We start from the raw sequence: 23904 nt of genomic DNA on the forward strand, positions 1-23904 counted from the left end.
CCTTGGAGCTGCATCTGGGTCTCCCATGTGGGTGGCAGGGACCCAAGTTATTTGGGCCATCATCCATTGCTTTTCCAGATGCATCGGCAGGGACCTGGATCAGAAGTGGAGCAACTGGGATTTTTTTTTTTTAAAGATTTATTTTTATTACAAAGTCAGATATACAGAGAGGAGGAGAGACAGAGAGGAAGATCTTCCGTCTGAAGATTCACTCCCCAAGTGAGCCTCAACAGGTCGGTGCACGCCAATCCGAAGCCGAGAACCTGGAACCTCTTCCCGGGTCTCCCACACGGGTGCAGGGTCCCAAAGCATTGGGCCGTCCTCGACTGCTTTCCCAGGCCACAAGCAGGGAGCTGGATGGGAAGTGGAGCTGCCGGGATTAGAACCGGTGCCCATATGGGATCCCGGGGCGTTTAAGGCGAGGACTTTAGCCACTGGGCCATGCCACCGGGCTCATGGAAATTCATCTTTTTCTAAAGGAAAGTAGCTTTGTTTAGATAACAAAGATAGGGCATAAAGAAGAAATTAAGTAAGAAAGAAATTAAGTAAGCCCACATTCCCAGTAACCGTTGATAATACCTGTGTTTCCATCTCTGCCAGACTCTGGTGGGCAGTGGCAGAGATGGCCTACTTTGTGTCTCTGTCAGGGTGAGGCAGTGAGCTGGTGCGTCCATCCCTCCAGCCCTCGTGCAATGTCCAGCCGCCGTCATAGTTCTTCAGGAACCATAACATCCCCTTGCTCCCTGGGTGGGCCAGGCTCCTCGGCAGTTAGGAACACAGGGAGCACTCCCTCCCTGCTTCTTCCTGAGCCCTGACAGTCCCCTGATTAAAAGTCTCCTCCTTCTTAGTCTCAGTGCTGTGGCTGCCCCGCACTGCGGCTCCGATCTGGCTGGCTGACTCCAGCACCAATGACGGACATGTAGACTGCCCTTGGCTGCTCTGAGCTGCCACTTTGCTGGGGTCCCAACCTCCGAGCTCACACCCTGGGCCTACATGCACCAGCTCTGTGATGGAGGGCACGTCACGTCGTCTGTCTGAACCTCACAGGACCGTGGGTAAGGTGAAGAGAGGTGGAGGTAGTAGAGAGCTTAGCCCCAGATCTGGCACTTAGCCGGAAGCACCGGAAGTGATGCAGGTTTGTAGACAGGTGCTCCTGACAGGAGCGTTTGTGCAGCAAAGTGTCTTGTCTGTCCCACCTGTCCCCAGGCCCCAGAGCTCAGAGTCATCTTTCCACGAGAGCACACCATGTGTATTAGCTTCTTTAGGAAAATGAGAATGCAGCTGGCAGAGGAGATAGAAGATCTGTCACTTTAATTTGGATTTTTCTCTGGTAAGTTTGTAGAAATATTACTCTAGCTTTTCAAATGCTAAAAATACATAAATGATAATATAATCAAGTCACTTTTTTATTTCTTACGATTAATGTTAGTGTCTTAACATTTTTATCTGACCATGTCTCCTTATCTTCCCTTAAACAACTCTATATGATTTTGCAATGAATAATTAAGCAAGCCATTAAGTTGGTTTAAAAAGCGCCTTGGGGCCAGCACCGTGATGTGGCAGGCTAGACTCGTGCCTGCAATGCCGAAGTCAGATGTTCCTGCAACCTGCTGCTTCCTTCCTCTGAAGGTCAAACATACACACCGGTTTTTGGAGCAAACCACTAGGTACTTGTTCATAGAGTTGAGTAACACTTTGAACTCATAATTCAATCAGGCTTTATCTTTTTTAAAGAGAGTATTTTATTTACTTTTAAACCAAAGGCAGAGAGACAGAGCTTTCCTATCCACTGATGAACTCCCCAGTGCCCACAGTAGTCAGGGCTGGGCAAGGCTGAAGCCAGGGACCCGGAGCTCCACCTGCATCTCCCACGTGGGTGATAGGGACCCAAGTCCCGGAACCGTCGTCTGCTGCATCCCAGGGTGCGTATCAGCAGGGAGCTGTGGGTCTTACCTACGAGGCCCACAGAGGTTGCCTTGTGTTCTGAATACTCCATTAGATGATCAACAGAAACATATCCCTCTGCCCCCCATGAAAATATTTCATGTATTTGAAAGGCAGAGTTAGAAAGAGAGCACGAACAAGCTCATTTAGTTTCCAGTTGGCTACAGAGAGAGAGAGAGTGAGGAAGTTCTCTGTTCATTGATTTATTCGCCAGTTGGTTGCAGTGGTATGGGCGATACCAGGCTGAAGGCAGGAGCCAGATCTACATCTAGGTCTTCCATGTGGCTGCAGGTGCCCAAGCACTTAGCTTAGCTTCCATTTCTTTCCCAGGCACAGCAGCAAGGAGCTGACCCGAAGTGCAGCAGCCAGGACTCGAACTAGCACTCATATAAGGTGCTGTCATTGCAGGTGGTGGCTTACTGAGCTACGTCACAACCCCAGCCCTGAAGGCTGTCTCACATGGTGGTGGATACATGTCCCTTGTGTTCTTGTGACAAATGTAGTCCCAGTTTTCTGATGTGAACGTTTGTACCTGTGTTTAAGAGACAGGATTTCAGAATAGCAATGTGGTAATGGTCATGTGACCGTCCTGTCAGGCAAAGTGACCTAACCATGTTGTGACCACACAGAGTAGAAGGGAAAGGTGCATTTATGATGGAATTTTTAAAACTCGCAGCCTGGGCAGGGTGGCTGAGATGACTGCGTTAGCTGCATTATGGATTCGCAGGGAAGTACGTATTTTAGGAGCCAAATTTGTGTACAGGATCAGGAGTTGAGCATATCTTGTTGCTACGGTCACACCAGTGGTTTTGTTTATTGCCGAGAGGGCCCTGTACTGTCTTGCCACGAAGAGTGATGGAGGGGGGTTGTACTTCAATCTGTCTGTCCAGAGGCAACCGAATGAGCTTGAAGCCTGTGTATTTACTTGTGAATGTTCAGTCCGAAGAGCGATCATGAATGATTGGAGCTGGGTTATATCGGAGGCATCCTGCCTGTCCAAGTCTGCGAAGCACCTTGGCCTCTCCATCATCAGCCACCAGACCTACCGAGCAGGCTGGTGGCAGCTGACAAAGCTGATGTTTAGGACCTGTAGCTTAGAGACCCTTTCTGTGGCCGTGTGCTTGTTCACCGCAGCTTTGGGGCGGGGGCGGCCATTGGCCCTGGTGTCGCACAGCCGAGCTGGGGGAATGCTGGGATGCAGGCCTCAGCAGCCTGGCCAGGGCCCAGTGCAGTTACGCTCTCACGGCCTTTGTTGAACAGCAGCTGGGGTGGCCCGGGATGTTGTCTTCCTCCCCCCGCTAAGACAGCAAGCCCCAGTTTCTCCCAGGAGCCGGATGACCATCAGTTTCTGGAGCTGGGCAGTGGGGTTGTCCTCCCCCACCCACTCCTCAGCCTCACCAGGCTGAGGGCACTGAGCAGCTTTGGCTGTGTTCCTCCATTGTTCTGCCAGACCGGCTTTGCTAAGATCTGGGTATGTCTCACGGGGTAGTCTGAATGGCTAACTACCAGGAAACTGAACAGAGTCAGGGGCCAATCACATTCTTTATTGTCATTTTATTATATTATGATTTACATAAAAAGAAATTTGATTTCTGTTGTTTGTTTTCAACTGCTTGAAAGGCAGAGCAAGAGTGAGAGAGAGAAATCTTGCATTTGCTGGTTTATTTCTCAGATGCCTGCAACAGGCCTGGGCCAGGCCAAGGCCAGGAATGTGGAGCTCGGTCCAGGTTTCCACGGGAGCCAGCACCCGCTGCTGGTCAGGGCAGCATTTGCAGGACGTGGGACTGAAAGCCTGATGAAAAGGACTTGAGGTGTCTCTCTGGTGTGGGATGTGCTTGTCCGGCGTGAGCGGCAGCTTAACCCCGCTCTCATTCTTGGTTTCCTGGCAACTGCAGTGAGCTCAGCAAGCCTCTGTTCCCAGAGGGAGTTCTTGATGGGTCCCAGGTGTTCTCACAGGGTAGTGGAAGAGCTGGTGGGCCCGCAGCCCATGGTGTGAAAGCAGAGTGGGTTTGCATGCTGGCTGAGGGGAATTTAAATGTCTCGGAGGTTGTGATGAGTTCAAGTTCCCAATCCAGGGGGAGCCAGCGCAAGGGCTTTGTCCTAGCAGAACACTAGACAACATACTGGCTGCCCCAAGCACACATCACATAACATTGTCTGCTGCTTACCCTTTCTGCTTTGTGGATCACTGACCCATCAGCCACCATGGGTCACTCCATAAGCAGAATAACCTGCCGTCTCTCCCAGTCCAACTTCCGGGCGGTGTCTGGGGTGGGCCAGTATTACGTGCAAGCCTGCTGAGACCTCAGGCTCCTGCAGGGCAACAGACACCACATCAACTTGTCTTTTCATTCCATTTCCCATAATCTTGTCCAAATACCCATGCACACATCCTGTGAGCAAGGGCCGGCAGAGTGAAGCCTGCCACCTGGCCCTGTCGGTTTGTGTAAATACTCAGCTCATTTGTTTAGATACCAGCTGAGTCTGCTTCTAAGCACGCGACAGTGAAGTCCTTGTAGCACAGCCCTCTGGCCGGCCAAGCCCAGGCTCTCTCTTCTCTGGCTTTTGTTGGTAGCACTTGCTAACTTGCGTTGTGTAACCTCATACTCTGCCGGTCTGGTTTCCTTGTTGCTGCTGCTTCTGCTTTTCTTCTTTTTTTCTACATGCTCCTCAATCCTTAGAGAACACAGAACTGCAAATTCTAGGATGAGACTAGGATGTGATTATAAAAGTTCTTATTAAAAATCATGTAAGGGGCTGGTGTAATGTGTAGCAAGCTAATCCTCCACCTGTAGTGCTGACATCCCATATGTGTGTGGGTTTGTGTCCCGCCTTCTCCACTTCTGATTCATTTCCCTGTTTATGGCCTGGGAAAGCAGTAGAGGGTGGCCCAAGTCATTGGGACCCTGTGCTCCTGGGAGACCCAGAAGAAGCTTGTGGCTTCTGGCTTTGGATTGGCTCAGCTCTGGCTATTACAGCCATTTGGGGAGTGAACCAGCAGGTGAAAGATATCTTCCTCTCTTTGTCTCTTTCTCAGTGTGACTGTCAAGCAAAAATAATAATAATTAAAAAATCACTTGAAGGGAGAGGATGCTTAGGCCAGCGGGAAAGATGTCTGACCTCCATGTCGCAGTAGCTAGGATTGGCTCCTGGCTCCAGCTGCCTGGCTGGTGCACGCCCCGGGAGGCAGAAGTGACGCCTGAGGAGCCGGGCTCCTGCCACCCACTGGGGAAGCCTGGCTTCAGGTTCCAGTTCCTGACTCCCTACTCTGACTAGCCCAGTCCTGGCTGAACCAGTGGACGGGAACTCTGTTTCTCAAATTAATGAAACAATAAAAATAAATGAAACAGCATAGTGAAAGCTTAAAGAGATTCCCCTTGTTTTCGTTTAATGTCTGGAATTTGTGTAAAAAGGAAGAAAACTGTTCCAATCAGTGTGATGATTGCAGGCAGGAACCGTGCTGAGGCATTGATAAGCCTTATACACTGTGTTGTGACTGGGTTGGTTTTGCAGCTGAAGAAACCGAAGCATAGCTTGCCCTGAGGAGCGTGGGGTTCAGACTCTGCTTGGGGTAGCTGTGTCCAGTACTGCAGTGCCTTAGGCTCAGGTTCTTGCTCTGCTTCTGAGCTGGCTTCCTGCTAACGTGTGCCTTGGGAGGCAGCAGGCAGTGGCTGACATGCCTGTAATCCATTTGAATTGCATCCCAAGCTCCTGGCCTAGCCTCAGCTGTTTGCCGGCATGTGGTGAAGTGAACTGGTGGTTGGGAGATGTCTTTCTCTGTCGTTGTCTTTGCCTTTCAAATAAAGTGAAATTAAATAAAAATGAATGGGGCCTCTTTTTGAGGCCCAGAACCCAACCTCTGAGCTCCACACCATACCGCCTCCAGAGGGCGCTGCTGTTCCATCACCAGCACCCAAGACAGGACAAGGTATTGGTGAGCAAACAGCATGTGTGTGTGTGCACGCACGCATGTGCACTGAGCCTTCCCAAGGTTAGTTAGGCTTGCCACTTTCAGGTGTGAGATGGTGTGAGAAAGTAGCAGTGTCTGGAGAAAAACTCTCAGCAGACATTTTTCTGCAGAATAAATCTTGTGACTTCCAGAGGATTCTTAGCATGTACCAGGTTGCAAATCCCAGTGCAGCTGGCGCTGTTGGATTCTGCTGCCCGCAGGTCCCGTGGAGCATAGCAGTAAGCAAAATTAGAACGGTGGCCCTTTTTGTTCCTTTGCTGATGTCACCATGCTTGATTAATGAGCTTGTGGCGATTGGCAAACAGAGCCATGCCACAACTATATAAGGAATGATGTGGCCCAGGGTTTCTCTCCTGATCCCACTACTGAGAGTTTTTTTTAAAAGCTTTATTTATTTTACTTGAAAGTCAGAGTTACAGAGAGGGAGTGGCGAGACCAAAAGAGATCTTCCATACGCTGGTACTGGACCTGTCTGCAGCTGTGATCCGGGAGCTTCCTCCAGGTTTCATATGTCGGTGCAGGGGCCCAAGGACTTGAGCCATCCTCTGCTGCTTTACCAGGCACATTGTAGGGAGCTGGATCCAAAGGGGAGCAACCGGGACTTGAACCTGCTCTCACATGGGATGTCAGTGCCGCAGTCAGAAGCATAGCATGCTGCACCACCGAGCCAGCTAGGATCTATCTTGTTAGTGACCATGGCATGGGGAGCGACCAGTCCATGCAGTACAGGCCTGTTTCACTTGGTTTCCCACTTGGGTTCACCGGGAAAACAGCAGCAGGAGCTCCGAGCTTGACTGATGGGTGTTGCGGTTACAGTCCTATTGGGCAGAGTGTCCAGTTACAAGAGGCTGTTTCAGGGCCTCCCGTTGCCCAAGAATGCAAATGCCACCGTGTGTCTTGCACAGCAGCGTAGAACTAGCAGCCGTACAAGGTTGTGCTTTCCTCTACCTTATCCCTTACTGTCTCCTCTTTGATTATGTACCTGGAATTTTTCTTTAAAGACTTACTTATTCTTATTGGAAAGGCAGATTTACGGAGAGGAGGAGAGGCAAAGATCTTTCACTGCTGTTTCACTCCCACAAGTGGCCACAGCTGCTGGAGCTGAGCTGGTCAGGAGCTAGGAGCCTCTTCTGTCTCCCAAAGCCTTACTCTGCCTATCTTTGTCTTTTGATTTTAGTTGTTACTGTGGTCAAGTGCACCCAGTCAGATCTGCATCTTTGAGACTTTGAGATGTGCAGTGAGGTGTCAAGTTCAGGTGCAGTGTTGGTGGGCGGATCCTCCAGAGTCCTTGGGCACACCTGAAGCAGCAGCTCTACTCCTCCTCCAGCTGTGTCTCGCCTCCTGTCTCTGCAGGGAATCCCACCCTGGGCTCCTCACCTAGCCAGAGTCACAGCATTCATCCTCTTGTGTCTGGCTTCTTTCGCTTAGCATAGTATCCTCAGTTGCTGCATATGGTAGACTTTGCTGCTGCTGCTTTTTTTTTTTTTAATTATTACTTTTATTGAAAAGGCAGATCAGATTTACAGAAAGGAGAGACAGAAAAAGATCTTCCATCCATTGATTCACTCCCCAAATGGCCACAGTGGCTGGAGCTGAGCCTGTCCAAAGCCAGGAGCCAGGAACCAGGAGCCTCTCCCATGTGGGTACAGGGTTCCAAGGCTTTGGGCCATCCTCTACTGCTTTCCCAGGCCACAAGCAGGGAGCTGGAAGGGAAGTGGAGCTGCTGGGACATGAACCAGCATCTACATGGGATCCTGGCATTTGCAAGTGAGGATTTAGCTGTTGAGCCATCATGCCAGGCTCAGACTTTGCTTCTTCTTTCTGCTCGAGTGGTACTCCCTGTGTGTAGGTCCTTTCATCTCTTTGTGCTGTTGGCCATCCTTTACTGTGTCCCCCTCTTCCTCACTGTGAAGGAATAAGGAGATAGATGCTGCCCTGATCATGGAAATGCAGACATCTGCTTGGGACCTTAAATCTTACGTGGGAGTTCTGGGTTCTGCTATGGGTCTGTTTTCAGTTTCCTCAGGGAGCTGTACACTGTGGTTATGACACTCAGCCATCCCAATGGTGGGGAATAGGGGAAACCCCAAATCCACAGCTTCTGCTGCTTCTCAGTCTAATTCTTGGACCCCAGCTGCCACAAGTGCTGCTGCCTGCATTCCCTGCATGGGTGCACACTGCTGCCTCACTTTGCGCTGGGTATTTGGTGTGTGTTGCAGAGCCATCTCTGGTGGAGCAGGGGTTGTGTGTTTGCTCAGGGTGTTGTGTGGCACCTCCCCATGCTATAGGAGAGGCAGGGGTCCCAGGAGAGACATGCGAGGGAGAGGCAGAGCTGAACTTCAAGGCCGAGGCTGTGTTGGCATCAGAAAGGAGCATGCCCAAGTGCTCTGTCCATCTGACAAGGATGATGAGCTGGACGGGGCAGAGGCCAGTGCCCAGGGCCCAGTGCCCAGTGCAATCCGGGATTGGCTTACATGGGAAGGTCATGACTGATGTTGGAGCATGCTGGATTTTGGTAGGCAGGGTTGACAGGGGTGTGTGTGTGTGTGCGCGTGCATGTGTGCGTGTGTGTAGTGTTGGAGCTGAGTTTACCCCGTCGTCCTGCAGGGAATCAGCAGCTGCTGACAGGGCGAGCAGCCTCATTGGCAGTCTCCACTTCTCCACTTCACTCCTGACACCCTGTTCCAGAGAACTCTCCACTTCCGATCATGGTGGCTCTTGCCAGCAGTGCTCTGAGCATGGTTATTCCATGGCTAAGCTGCTGGTCATCTGGCATCCACCAGGATGACCTGGAGGAGGCCACAGGGCAGGCCACAGAGTCACACACATGACACAGCTCTTATGCTCAGTGCCCAGGCTGAAGGACGTGCCCTGACCTCCTAAGACCCAAGGTGGGAGGTCCTCCACCTCATGGCCTTCTCTGCCCTCTTCTGGGGTTCCCTGTACACCAACCACTATGGTTGGGTTTTCAAAAAATCTTGGGGAGGTCAGAGGCTATGTGAGCCTGGGAGGTGGCCCTCCTGCTGGGCAGGCAGAGCTGCCTGGCCCCTGCCAGCTCACTGACTTAGAGGACAGCTCTCTCCTTTCTGCTCCTTTGGATTTGTCTCCTGCTCCTCCTGCTGTCTTCAGCCTGGGACACTGGTGCCAAATATGTCGAGTACGGAATCGCCTGGGTGCTGGAGCAGAGTTCTGAGGCCTTGTCTGTAGGCTTCTGAGTGTCTTGGCGTGGCTGAGGTCTGGGAATGTGGCATTCTCACACAAATGAGCCAGATGTCCTTCTTGGTCCAGCTCCATGCTCTGTGGGTTCCCGCTAGAGGTCATAGATGAGGCTATTTCAGGGAGTGAGTTGGGGGAGGGTGGAATTTGGCTCAGAAGTTAAGATGATGTGTGGGATGAGCACCCACATCCTCTGTCGGAGTGCCTGGGTTGGAGTCCTGGTTCCACTTCTGATTGCAGCCTCCTGCCAGTGTGCACCCTGGGAGGCAGCAGGTGATGACTAAGTACTTGGGTCCCTGCCACCTCCACAGGAGGCCTGGTCGGAGGTTGGAGTTCTTGGCTGCTCCTAGCTTCAGCTGGGCCAAAACTCAACTGTTGTTTAGGGAATGACTGGTGAATAGGAGATCTCACTCGCTCCCTGCCTTTCAAGTAAACTAATTCACCAGTACATAATCTGAAAGTTCAAAGAAGAATAAAAGGTAAGTATTTTGGTGCAAAAGAGAATTTGGAAATGTCTGCATAGTTTTTTCCTCAATGCCACCTTTCCCATGAACTCTCTGAAGACTTCTCTGTGTATAGATGTCAAAATCTTTGGGCACCAAACTAAGCAGACTTATTTATTTAAGTCATCTCTTAATTCCATTTTTTTCCTCCATGAACTTTTGAAGTATCTGGTGTTACTTTGGAAATTCGAGAAAGACCCAATAATATCAGTAAGAGACAGAGCTCTCCCCCTGGCCCCTTCTGACATGTGTCCATCTTTTCCACAGGGGGCCTTGACCTCATCTTCATGCCGGGCCTTGGGTTCGACAAGCACGGCCACCGGCTGGGCAGGGGCAAGGGCTACTACGACACCTACTTGCAGCGCTGCCTGCAGCAGCAGGGCGGGAAGCCCTACACCATTGCCCTGGCTTTCCGAGAGCAGATCTGCCCACAGGTGCCAGTGGACAACAGCGACGTGAGCGTGGATGAGGTCCTCTATGAGGACTCTGCAGCCTCCCTGGAACCTTGACCACGCGGCTGCATCTCCTGTGCTGTGGTAGATCAGAGTGAGTCACGCGTAGCTGCCCCTTGTCCCACAGTAGCTGAAATCATAGTCACGTGGATGCAGACAACGTGGCTATTCACAGGCTATTCACATTCAAAACTCGGACGTGTGGGGCAGGCACTGGCCCCAGTGCTTAGGACACAGGTGAAAGTGTGTCTGCGTCTCTTGTCAGTGCCTGGATTCCATACCCACATCTGGCATCCCCACATCCAGCTCCTGATGATGCAGGTCCTGGGAGAGTGGGTTCAAGGTCATGGGTTCTGCTACTCTTTTGGGAGATCTGTGATGAGTTTCTGGCTCCTCACTCTAGCCCTGGGCCAGCTGTGGCTGTTACAGGTATTTGAGGAGTGAATTAGCCAATGGGAAATAACTTCCACCCTCTTTCTCTATCTTTTTCTCTGACTCTGTGGCTCAAAAATAAATACATAAATAAATAGGTGGGCTTTGTTTTTAACAAATACCACAGGTGTGAAATACGTACCCATCAGGTGTTGATGTGGTAGGGTGAACTTCCCATGTTGCAGTTTAAGTATTAGTGAGGAACTGCTGCAGCTCTTGAGAGAGGGGGTGAGCTCCGAGGGGCTTAGGGGGCGTGCGCTGTGGAGAGAGGGGTGAGCTCCGAGGGGCTGAGGGGGCGTGCGCTGTGGAGAGAGGGGTGAGCTCCGAGGGGCCGAGGGGGCATGTGCTATGGTTCACAGCTTCTGTCATGGGCCCAGCCAGTTTCCAGCCCAGGGTATAGCAGTCACTGATGCACAAGTTGGTGTTGGCCTTGAGTAGGGAGCATGATTGCCCACCGACCTGGCTTAGAGCAACTGGCTCTGGAGTTCACCTGCGACACTTTGCAGCTTTTGGTGGCACACGGACGGTAGCCTCATGTGGTTTCAGTACTTACCTTCACTGGGTCCCTTCAGCAGCACTGCTGTTCCCCGTGCCAGCCCCTTCGGAGTCTGAGCTCTGCTCTCATCCAAGCTAGGAACTTGTTCCTGGTGCCTTGTGAGACTTGCTGCGGGGGATGCTGGCAGATAGCCTCGCAGCCAGGGAGTGGCCATTCAGTCGGGGATGGATGTGGTCATCAACAGAAGTGGGAGTCGTTCCCAGAATGCCCCCGTCCTCATCCGGGGGTCTCGCCTCTGAAGCCTCTCTCTCGGCTCTCCCTTCCTCCCCTTCATCCTGTCGCTCCACTGACCTGCCTCTCATCTGTGACCCTGGCTTCCCTGGTTTCCTGCTTACACTGCGGTCACAGTGATCTTGAAAGACACAAGTGTGGCTGTGAAAGGGCCCTGGTTGGAACCCTGGGTGCAATCTATGAGCTGGTGCAAGGTGGTGGAGATGGGCCTGTCTGTGCAGCCACCTCTTCTGGGCCATGTTCCTCACTCCCATGCCTTGTCTTCCCAGAACAGTTCAGTTCATGCCACCTACCTCCCTGTTTAACAGCTTTGGATGCTTATCTCTTGCTCAAACTGAGGTCTGAATCCTTAGCTTACTTCTAAGGCACCTGTAAGCCTGGCTGAAACCTCCCTTCCTCTCTTAGTTGCTCTCTTTTTAAGCTGATACACAAACACCCCCCCACACACACACACCACACACACAGTGCGCGCGCACACACACACCCCCACATACCACACACAGTACACACAGACACCCCCCACACCACACACACAGTGCATACACACACACCCCACACACACCACACACACAGTGCGTGCGCACCCCCCCACATACCACACACACAGTACACACAGACACCCCCCACACCACACACACAGTGCACACACCCCACACCACACACACAATGCACACACACACACCCCACACACACCACACACACAATGCACACACACACCTCACACACCACACACACACAGAAAGGAGTTAGTATGTTTTTATGTTTTTAGTTATATGTAGGATAGTTGAGTGTCATACCAGTTGTGTCCCTTCACACATAGTGGCATACTTGCCTTTTTTTTTTTAATTTTGTTTTATGACACAGTTTCATAGACTCTGGGATTTCCCCAACCCCTTCCCATGCCCTCCCCCCATGGTGGATTCCTCCACATTGTTGCAGTAGTACAGTTCATATCCAGTCATGCTTCCTTCATCGAGCATGTACCATGCATAGAGTTCAGCCTCTTATTGTCCAGATAAATTCAACAGTTTCCTTGGGAGACCATCCCTGGTCTGAAAGTAGAGCTGGCAGGATATCATCCCTTCCAATGAAAAGCCACAACGTAACATCAACAGCAATTTACAACATCATGGAGTTAATTGACATGGTATTAAGTGACTAACATATTAGAAAATGTAAGTTCTTTTTTTTTTATACTTGCCTTTTAAAAAACTGTCAGAGAATGAAGAAAGAACAAGCTCAGTGATGTTCAGAATTTCCTCCAGTGTTAACCCCCTGAAGGATGAGCTAGTCTGGGTTGGGGTTCAAGTGTCGACAATTTAAGCTTTCTCCTATTGGCTGGCAAATCTGACAGATAAACTGCACACTCCACTTGTGCTACTGAACAAGACTCGTAACTATTGCTACTGTTTTTGTTTTAAACAAAATATGTGGAATCCCGTTGCAACTGAAAGTCCTGGAGCCTACCTGCTTGTTTGTGTATCAGTGACTGGAGGATGAGAAGTTCCTTGTAAACACTCAAAGATTTGGTGGGCTTTGTAAAAGAAAATGCATTTCAGTCGCATCCCAAACTATAATGGCAGATTTAGAATTAGCTGTGATTAAGGCCTCTAAAAGTGAATTTCAAAGTGTTGCCAATTAGGCTTGATTTTTTTCCACTTAGCCTGATGTGTTTGGCAGAAAATCCAGATGAGTAGATTGGCCAAATGATTCAGCGGGGATGGAAACTTCAGTTTAAAAATACATTATTTGGAGTGGATGTTTGGCGCAACAGCTAAGATGCCACTGGGGCCACCTACATCCCACGTCACAGTGTTCTTCCACCTCCAAAACAGCTTCTTGCACATGTGTGCCTTGGGAGGTGACAGCTTCCGGAGTTGGGTCCCCGCAGCCTACGTGGGAGACCTCAAATCCTGGGCTCTTGGCTTTGGGCTAGCGTAGCTCTGGCTGTTGTGAGCATTTTGGGCGTGAACCACCAGATAAAGGATCTTTTACCTGTCTGTCATCTTTTTCTGCCCTTACATGAAGATGAAGGTAATTTTTTTTTAAGTTCCTTATTTGGGCCCAGTGTGATGACTTAGTTAGCTAATCCTCTGCTCCAAGCACCAGGATCCCATATCAACACCAGTTCATGTCCCGGCTGCTCCACTTCCCATCCAACTTTCTGCTTGTGGCCTGGGAAGGCAGCAGAGGATGGCCCCAAAACCTTGGGACCCTGCACCTGTGTGGGAGACGCAGAAGCTCCTGGCTCCTGGCTTTGGATCAGCTTGGCTCCAACCATTGTGGTCACTTGGGGAGTGAACCAATGAAGGAAGATCTTTGTCTCTCTGTAAATCTAATCTGCTGTTCCAATAAAAATAAATAAATTCTTTTTTTTTAAAAAAAGTCCCTTATTTGTCTGCATTGGCATTCCTTCTGGCTGATGAAATTCCAGGGGCTTTTGATAAATTAAAGCTGCATTTGCTTGAAGAAGACAGCGAAGTTCCTGGCCGGCTCGAGCACATTGCCAGGTAAGATAAGAAGACACAGCAGTGTTGATGTCTGGGTGTCAGGATTGCTTTTGCCAGAGCTGTGGTCCATATGTGAGTGCATAGAGTGGATTTTCACATGCCCAGAAAAACTTTCTACGGAATGCTCATGTTTGTGTGTATCAAATCCTTCAGTAACTTAAAAAAAAAACATGAATATGAGTACATGCTCGTTGAGGAGAGTGAGGCTCTAATAGGAGAAAGAAAGCAGCTACTTCTTTTGACCCAAGGCTTCAAAATGCAGCAGCCAGGCACAGAAGTCAACAAGATGTGGATTGCTTCCAAACAATTGCCCGTAATCTGTTTCTGTACATTCTTGTAAATGTTGAATTTTTAAAAACTTCCTTTGTTTGTTCATTTGGAACTTAAAAAAAGATTTGATTTATTTGAAAGGCAAAATATACAGAGAGAAGGAGAGACAGAGAGATCTTCCATCTGCTGATTCACCACCACCACCACCACCCCTGCAAATGGCTGCAGTGGCTGGAACTTGGTTGGTCTGAAAGAGGAGCCAGGAGCTTCATGTAGCTCTCTCTCTCATGTGGGTGGAGTTTCCCAAGCACTTGGGTCATCTGCTGTTGCTTTCCCAAAGCCATTAGCTGGGAGCTGGATCAGAAGTGGAGCAGCTGGGACTTGAACCAGTGTGAGAAGCTGGCATTTGCAAGCAGTGGCTTAATATGCTACACAACAATGCCAGACCATATTTTCTACTACTTAAAATTGCCAGCAAAGGCCAGCTTGGTGGTGAATTGAGTTAAGCTGTCACCTGTGAAGCTGGCATCCTGTGTGAGCTCTGGTTAGAGCTGTTCTGCTTCTGATCCAGCTCCCTGCTGGTGTGCCTGGCAAAGCAGCAGAGGATGGCCCAAGTATGTAGGAACCTCTGATAGAGTTCTGGGCTACTGGCTTCAGACTGGAAGAGCCCTGGCTGTTGCTGCCACTTGTATAGTGAACCAGTAGATAGAAAAATCTCTCTAACTTTTTCGAATAAATAAATATTTTAAAAATTAGCAGCATTTTTAAATTTTACAATCTGATATCTGATGTGCTGGAAGTATAAATTGTGCAGAAACATTCAGGGTTCTAGTTCGTTTCATTTGGCTTTTGCATATTTGACTCTGCAAAGGTGCATGATCAAAGCGATGACACTGTAGGTAAGGAAGGACTGAGTATGTGTGTGTATAGCACCGCAGCTTCCTCAGTGTGTGAAAAGACGTCTCGCTGTCCACCTGCCTCTACGAAAGACAAACCTTCTCCAGATCCTGCCTCTTTGGTGATGCTACCTCTGAGATTTTGATCTTTAGGAATTTTAGAATTAGGGACATGGATCTTGGGGAATTTCGGCATTTGATTTCAAGGCATTTGGGATTGTGTCTTGGGATTACAGGGCAAACCCGTGGTTCTCTAGGTGCTAACATCTGGGAAGGACCAGAGCCTGCTTCTGGCTTCAGGGATGACCCTTAATTCATCCTAGAAAGTGCAATCAGGAAATAATTCTATTCTTCCCATATCTGTTGGAGCTCCCTTTTCCTTTCAGGAACGTATTTTTGGAAAGATTTTACTGTATTTGATCACCATTCAGATCTAAAAACCAGTTCCATTTCCAGTGATCAAAGAGTTCATCTTAATCTTGAAGCAGAATTTCGCCCTCTTGGGGGAGGCGTTGCACACAGCAGTGGAGACCCCCATTGCATACCCTGGGCTTGGTACCTGCTTCTGACTCTGCCTGCCAGTGTACATCCTGGGAGGCAGCAGTGTTGCCTCAGGCAGCTGGGTCTCTGCCACCTGCACGAGGCACCTGGGTTCTAGCTTTGGTCTAGTCCATGCTCGTCTGTCGCAGGCATAAAGGAAGTGAAGCCGTGGAGGAGAGATCTCTCTCTCAAGTAAATGAATGAAGGTTTAACGTTTTGCTGTTTGCATCCTGTTTGCCACCTCCAGTTCCAGCCTCCTGGTAGGGAGGGGTTTTTGTGGAATGTTTCACTTTCCACGCTCCATTTACTTTCTTCAGACCCGGAGGTCCTGACAGTTAAAGCCGAGGGCATCAAGGGTCCCCTCTGGGTTCCCAGTACATCCCTATTTGTGGAGAGCTGCTTTGTGGTTGAGGGTGGGGCTTCTACACCCCTCACCAGCCTTGGCTCAGCTCCCCACGTTCAGAAGCACACCAGGGAGCTCTCCTGGCCTCAGCTGACAGCTCTCATGACCAAGGTCCTCTGAGTATTGAGTATTAATGTGCACATTGAGTATTAATTTGCACCTGAGGCATATACCTGGTTAACAAGCATTTGTTACCTGGAAGGGTTTGCTGCTCCCGGATAACTCATGCATTGCTAAGCTACTCTGGCCCAGCCCATGACTTTCAGATGCCCGTTGCTTCTCTGGAAGCCAGGGGTCACGTGTCAGGTTCTCCCAGAACTCCTGCTGGCCCCATGCCTCCAGCCTGTGCTTACACAAGGCTGGCATCTGCTTCTGCCAGGAGTGAATGCTGCTTTTGGCAAATACTTGTCTGACCTGTCCTTGGCTTGAAGTAGTGGCAGGGACTAGGGAAGGGAAGGACCGTGGTACACAGCATCCCGTGCAGCTACAGATCCCTGAATGCAAATCACCTGTTCAGTCATCCGTCTGTCCCATACAGCCTGTGCACAGGTGCCAATGGTGGCAAGGTGAAGGACTAGCTGTCAGTAAATCCTGCTGACAGGATGCCTCTTGTGCTGCACTTCCATTCTCTCAGAGCCCCATTTTTCTCTAGGTATTGCTATAGTAAACTGCCCTATTCAGGCCATGATAGAGAGCGCCTCTCCTTACGTGTACAACTGTCCACCATGGAATGTTCTGGTACAAGTGCAGATCTAGGATCTTACCGAGTTTCCTTATATTTTAAAGTCTCATTTCACTGCCCAGTGCCTTGCTCCTCATTTGTAGTGCCTGGGAAGGGGTAGGGGCCTGTCAGGTGTCTTATTGAACCCCCACAAGGGGCTTGCCTGGATCCTGGGGCTGCCCGCTCATTCTAGATCTCATGGCTGGAGTTCTCTCTAGTACTCAGTTCCACCAAAGGCTTCTGTGGTGGATCTGATCTGGAAGGCAGGGCTGTCTTGCTGAGGAGCTGTGCCTCTGTGTCCCCTTCCAGCCTTGTGCCTGCTGGCCAGGTTGGGGTGTCTTCCTCTCACAGCTGAAGATGCTGCTGGGGAGGTCTGAGCAGCCCTTCCACCTGGGAACCCTAGGCCGCCTGAGTGTGGGCAGCTGCTTTCACCCACCCACCCTGGTAAGGTCCATAGAAACCAGCTCCTTCAAACCCATCAGGATTTCTCCAGCAGCCCAGGATACCCCTTTGGGTGCATCCACAAAGCAGCAAGACTTCACCAGCATCCAGGGTGCTGCTCTGTTCTGCTGGACGCTCATGAGCTCCACACCTGACCTGTCTGACTTCCTGCCAAGCGATCTTGTCATTTTTGCTTTTCAGTCTCTGGATTTCCAACCATTCTTGTTCTCTCTTTGCCTTCCTCTTCCTTCTGCTCTCTACCCTAAGCAGAGGTCTTTCTGGCTAGCGAGGGTCTTTGTCATGTGATCATGAGACCTATCCCCATCCCACCCCCACCAGGTGTTATTTTGCAAAAAGCAGCTCACACCAGGAGTATTGTAGACCGGGGTGGTTGGTGGCACTGGCTTTAGCAGAGGTTCAGGGAATCATTACAGGTGCTTCCCATCTGTGGTCCTAGCATGCACTCTGGGCATGACCTGGAGCTGACCTCAGCCACGCCTGGTTAGGCCTCATCAGTTGGCTCAGTTGTAATTTGACGAGAACAGAGCTAGGTGTGAAGATGTGTGGCTTGCCCACCTCTACACGAGAGTTAACGATGGATCGTCTCAAACACTGTTGCAGGTTGTGGTCCCGAACTGACCACAAGGCATTGTCCAATGGGTCTTGCTGTGGTTTGCCTGGGGTATGGCTTCCCTAAACTCATGCCACACCCAAGATGGTGGCAACTCAATTTAAACATGGTGCTTAGGAGGTGGGCCTGGTAAGTGGGGCCTAAATCAGAGAAGCATGCTGCTAGGAGACAGAGCCGACAGGAAGGTGGTTGGAAAAGCAGTGAGATGTGGCCATGTCTCCTGCTTCCTGCATCTGCACTCTTTGTCTGCCATCCCCCCAGCCTCACTGGACATGGGACCGATAAATCCGGCCTGATCTTGCATTGTGAACCTCCCAAAGCATGAGCAGAAATAGACCTGCTTCCTTCTGTTAGGTGTTATGTCTTGGGGATGAAAAGCTGACCCGCTGCTCCAGGGCTCTAGCAAAAGGGAACTTCCCCCTTCCCAGGGCTTTGCCCAGACACCGTGATCCTCTATCTCCATTAGTAAATAATGCAAGTAATTTTAATCATCAGTCAATTTAAAACTTTTTAAGGATTTATTTTTTAATGGAAAGGCAGTTTTACAGAGAGAATAAGAGACAGAGGAAGGTCATCCATCCATTTGTTCACTCCCCAGAGATGACCCAATCTGAAGCCAGGAGCCTGTTCCATGTCTTCTGCCACATGAGTGCAGGGTCCCAAGGCTTTGGGTCAACTCCACTGCTTTCCCAGACCAGGAGCTAGATGGGAAGTGGGCAGCTAGGACATGAACTAGCGCGCATATGGGATCCTGGCACTTGGAAGGGGGAGGATTAACTGATTGAGCTGTTTTCATTGTGCCAGACTTCAGTCAATAAATTACAACTGGATTTTATTTGTAACTTTGGTTGTTTTGAGGATTTTCCTTTCTTTTTTTTTTAAATTTTTGGTATCTGTATGTGTGTTTAGCAGTTCTTCTACCTGTGCCTGGATGTGGTTCTCATTGTCTTTGCAGTTGTTCTTTGTGGGGTGCAGCTTCTTTGCTCGCGCACACCCTGGGCTGAACTTGTGATATCTCAAGCAGGTGGCTCTCTGCCACCCACATGGGAGACTGTCTCCTGGCTGTTGTGGGCATGTAGGGAATAACAACAGATGATTTTTCTCTATCTCTGTAGTTCCCTTTTCCAATAAATAAATACATTTTAAAATGAACTATTGGTAGCTGTCTGGTACTTTCAAATACAGGGTTTTTTAAAAAAAAAAATTGTTTTGTTTTGCATTTCTGCTTGTTCTTGTTAGTGGGGTTGATCTCAATAAATTCACTTGTCATTGGTGCCAGCATGTAGCTTAGCATGTTAAGCTGCCACTTGCAATGCTGCCATCCAACGTCAGAGCATCGGTTCCAGTCTTGGCTGCTCTGTTTCCAATGAGCTTTCTATTATTTAATACACCTGAGCAAAGCAAGGAAAGATGGCCCAAGTGCCTAGGCCCTTGTCACTCACTTGGGAAACCTGTGAGTTCTTCAGTCCTGGTCCAGCTCTGTCAGTTATGAACATTTGGCAAGTAAACCAGTGGATGGGAGATCTCGTTACCTGCCTCTGCATCTCTGTGTGACTTTCTCAGATAAATAAAATGACAATAAACAATACATGGATATCCTTGATATTGGCTTTTTCTTCCCCTCAAACAATTTTCATCCAAGGCACACTGGTCATAGTCAATTCCTTGATCCGTCATAGGAACCGCAGGAGGTTCCAATGGAAAGCAGCTGACTTCCTCCTCTGCACTAGACCCCATGCACGGGCAGCTTCCGGAGACGCCTCTGGCCAGACCAGGCCTCCTGCTTCTCCCTGGCTTTTGAGGAACACATCCTGCTTTGGAGCACTGCTCCCCCAAGTCAGCAACAACAGAAAACCAACTGGGCAGTAAATAGCCCAGTGGAAAGTGTCAGCAGGAAGTTCTTTAGAGACACAAGAAGCCACAAAGCAAGAACATGAGAAACACTGAATTTCACATTTCATGGAGGAAGTACGGATCCAGGCCACTTGAGGGGCAGTCCTGGCTGCGATGCAGAACAGGCGGGCATGCCTACACTGCCCTGAAGATGTGGGTGTACAGCAACGTGGGGGGGGGGAAGTTGGCAAAATGCCAAGGAAGCCTGCGACCTGTTTATGACCTTTGACCCTATGCCATCACCATCAGGAATCGATCCCAAAAGAAATGGCAGAGCTATGGGAGTTGCAGTTATATGCACGAGAGCTCAGTGTGAGGGTCTTAATAGTGAGAACTGTATGTTCACCGATGTAACACAGCCAGCTGTACCGGTGTACTCAGCTTCATGGGTACCGGTTGAGTCCTGTGGCACCACTGCACATAGTATGGGCAGTTGCAGTGCAGCGAGTTAAACTGCCATTTGGTGCCTACATCCTGTCTGAGAGTGCGCAGCATTGAGTGCCTCATCTTCTGCTCCAGCTCCCTGCTAGTGCACAGCCTGGGAGGCAGCAGGTGGTGGATCAAGTCCTTGGGTCCCTACTGCTCACCTGGGAAACCCAGATGGAGTTCCTGGCTTCTGATTTCTGCTTGGCCCAGCCCCGGGCTGTTCTGGGTATTTGGGGAATGAACTCTTTTTCTCTTGTCATCTTTCCCTGCCTTTCAAATCAAGTTAATAAATAAACTAAAAATTATTGACAAGGGCTCACTGCAGTAGCCTAGTGGCTAAAGTCCTCGCCTTGCATGTTTCAGGATCCCATATGGGCACCAGTTCATATCCCACTGCTCCACTTCCCCTCCATTTCCCTGCTTGTGGCCTGGGAAAGCAGTCAAGGGAGACCCAGAGGAAGGAGTTTCTGGCTCTTGGCTTTGGGTCAGCTCAGCTCCAGCCATTGTGGCCACTTGGGAAGTGAATCAACAGATGGAAGATGTTTCTGTCTCTCTTCTGTGTATATCTGACTTTCCAGCAAAAAATAAATAAATCTTTATAAAACATTGCAAATGTTTGAAGAGGAAACACATATAAGCCCTCAGGTTTTTCTCTAAGAAAAGGAATGACATAGTGATATTAATTGTATTTGGGGGGATAGAATATATCCCAACATGGTAACAGCTGCCCTTGTCTTAGTGTGGGAAGGAAGCCAGAGCATGTGTGGCCTGGGTGTGGGGCACTGCCTGCACTCCTTCCTGAGTTTTCTCTGGGCCTCTGGGTCTCTTGGTGGGCCACCGTGGTTCTGTGATAGGCAGTGCCCCACCTGTAAAACACAAGGCCCGGGACAACATGCAGCATCTTCAACATGTTGCCATCCCCCCCCACCTTTTTTTTAAGATTGGCTTATTGGAAAGGCAGATTTACAGAGAAGGAAAGACAGTGAGAGAGAGAGATCGTCCATCTGCTTGTGCACTCCCCAAATGGCCACAATGGTCAGAGCTGAACTGATCCAAAGCCAGGAGCCAGGAGCCAGGAGCCTCAAGCCTCTTCTAGGTCTTCCATGTGGATCAGGGTCCCAAAGACTTAAGCCATCCTTTAAGCTTTCCAGGGCCACAAGTGAGAAGCTGGATGTGAAGTGGAACATCCTGGACATGAACTGGCTGCTAGTAGGTGGAAGATTCACCGGTTGAGTCATAGCACTGTCCTTTGCCATCCCTTGTCTAAGCTGTTACTTTGTTTTATCCTCACAGTTGTACCTTGGAGGGTGGTACCTTGCGTGCGCTTGGCTGTTTGAATGTCTGCTGATAGTTGAGGAACTCCCCTAGCTTTTTTTAAAATTGGGATTCAGAGCAAAGCTGCCCAAGCACACCTGGTGGGCAAGGGTTCTTGGAAACAGAAGGGCCTGGCAGAGAGGCTACGTGAAAGCTTGCTGGGGCTGCAATCTTAAAAAAAAAAAAAGGCCATAAGGTGTGGCCTGGGGTCAGTTAACTGTTGGAGGATGGGGAGGTTGGGAGCAGGTTGCATGCGAGGACTGAGGCCGCCCTGAGGATTGAGAGAGTCAGAGAGCAGTGCCTGAGAAAGCTGCTCAAGATAAGCCAAGGGCCATGGCCATGGCGGTGCTTTCTTGGGGCCCCTGCTCAAGATTCTCAGCGTCAAATGGACATGAGAGCTTGTCTTCTTCAAGAAAAGACTGGGAGCTGGCCCAGCAGGGCTGAGCTGGGATAAGGAGATGTTTTCTTTAAGGTTTATGTATTTATTCGGAAGGTAGAGTTACAGAGGGAGAGAAGGAAAGACAGAAACACACACACACATACACACACACACACACACACACACACACACACGTCTTTCATCTGCTGGTTTACTTCCCAAGTGTTGACAATGACAGAAACTGGGCCAGTCCAGAGCCAGGAGCCTCGAACTGCATCCCCAGTGCTTACAGGGCCCAAACCCTTGGACCATCTCCTGCTGCTTTCCCAGATCCATTAGCAGGGAGCCAGATTGAGAGTGGAGCACTCAGAACATGAACTGATTAGTACCTGAATAGGATGCCAACATCATGGGCAGTCGCTTTACCCACTGTGCCAGGACACCAGCCCCCATGAAGTTATTATTAAGGTTGAGAATTAGCGTGGCAGGCATTACCGGAGAGCTCAGAAACAAGGATTTGGCCCAGGCTGAGTTGTGTACAATTTGCAAGCCTGCACTTATGCAAAAGAGGCAGCCGTGGACGACAATGTGTGATGGATGCCCCAACCTCGGAGTAACCTGGAAAAATGCACTCACTTAAGGAGAAATCGAGCCGTTTACTTCGTGCTCGGAACAGGTCGAAGTCTCATCTTTAAAACGGATGGCCTTACCTCCATACTCCCCAGGTGATCATCTTAGCCCTGGCTGACGAGGTCTGTCTTCTCCATAAATTGTCTTCTTTAACACAAGAGCGCAGTTCATCTGCCCTCGGAGCTGGTTGTATTTATTTATTTATTTATTGGGCCCTGAGCTGAACTCCTGGGCTTACGGAAAAGCCCGGCATGAATCTGCAGATCACTTCTTTTTTTTTTTCTCCTTTCCTAATCACAATTCTTTTAATTACTGCATGCACCCAATTTTATTATCCAATTATGGGTAAGATTAAAGTTCACCGAAGTACGTGTTTTATTGTGAGCTCCTTTCATTTCCAAAAGATCAGTGGAACATTAAAGAACAAACGATACAGTTGGCTGCAGCTTATACCATTTGATGTATCATCTATCTTCCATAAACAGCAAAACCGACTCTGATATTTTCCCCCGGCATAATAGGGCCATGTACACCGCGTACTGTAGATCTTTTCATTTCAGCCTTGAAAAAAAAATGCAATACATCCCCGGTGGGAACCATAATTTCACCGAACGTCTCATGCTGAAGGCTCCAGAGCGCCCAGCCGATTGGTTACAGCAGATGGATGTGAGCCCACTGTTTCATGAAATTGCTTTTGAATATTCGCAGACCTGACCTTTTCCCCCATCTCATCCAGCCTCCCACCCGAATGCATTTAACTCCTTACACACACACACACACACACACACACACCCCACACACGGTGGAAAAATGCTTGGGCCTGGCCCAAGCATCGCACCCCTTAACAGGAAAACTTGCTGATGTGCCTGTCCTACCATTGGAGGAAGGTGAACCACTTGGAGACCAGTGGTGGCCAGCATAGCCGGGTTCTTGCATCCAGCAGCTGGCGGGACCAGGATGACTGTACAAGTGTGAGTCAGCCCCAGAGCCTTCACTGCTTCCACACCCTGGGAGCTTGCTGTCAACACCTCTGTGTGGCTTGTCCTCTCCTCCCTTCTGCTCCAGTTATCCGAACCCAGGCTCCTTGCATTCTAATGAGAGGCCCAAGGCTGGCTTCATGCCGGTCCCTCTCCCACTGCCACTTTATTTATGTTGAAACATTCATGTGTTTTTATTTATTTATTTATTTATTTATTTATTTATTTATTTATTTATTATTGCAAGGTCCCAAGGCTTTGGGCCATCCTTGACTGCTTTCCTAGGCCACAAGTAGGGAGCTGGATGGGAAGCAGGGCTGCCAGGATTAGAACTGGTACCCATATGGTATACCAGTGCATGCAAGATGAGGACTTCAGCTGTTACGCTACCATGCCGGGCCCCTCACGTGTTTACTTTAAAGTCAGAGTTATGCAGAGGGAGGCAGGGGGCGGGCTAGGGGAGAGAGATCCATCTTCCGTCTCTGGTCACTCTTCAAGGTGATTGCAATGGCCATTGCTGGGCCAGACCAGAGCCAGGAGCTTCATCCAGGTCTGCCACATAGGCATAG

At 49.7% G+C, this 23904-nt stretch overlaps 1 protein-coding gene across 1 annotated transcript in view; it reads left to right on the plus strand.

Moving 5' to 3' along the window:
* MTHFS (methenyltetrahydrofolate synthetase) overlaps positions 1–10251 on the plus strand; it is a 44799-nt gene extending 34548 nt beyond the window's left edge. Inside the window, exon 3 of the mRNA XM_004578299.3 lies at positions 9901–10251. Within this exon, the coding sequence (XP_004578356.1) occupies positions 9901–10142 (242 nt within the window). The 3' untranslated portion in view covers positions 10143–10251. The remainder of the gene's footprint in view (positions 1–9900) is intronic.
* Positions 10252–23904: the final 13653 nt, after the last annotated feature.

The sequence above is a fragment of the Ochotona princeps genome, chromosome 6 (genome assembly GCF_030435755.1).
Source record: "Ochotona princeps isolate mOchPri1 chromosome 6, mOchPri1.hap1, whole genome shotgun sequence".
Taxonomy (NCBI): domain Eukaryota; kingdom Metazoa; phylum Chordata; class Mammalia; order Lagomorpha; family Ochotonidae; genus Ochotona; species Ochotona princeps.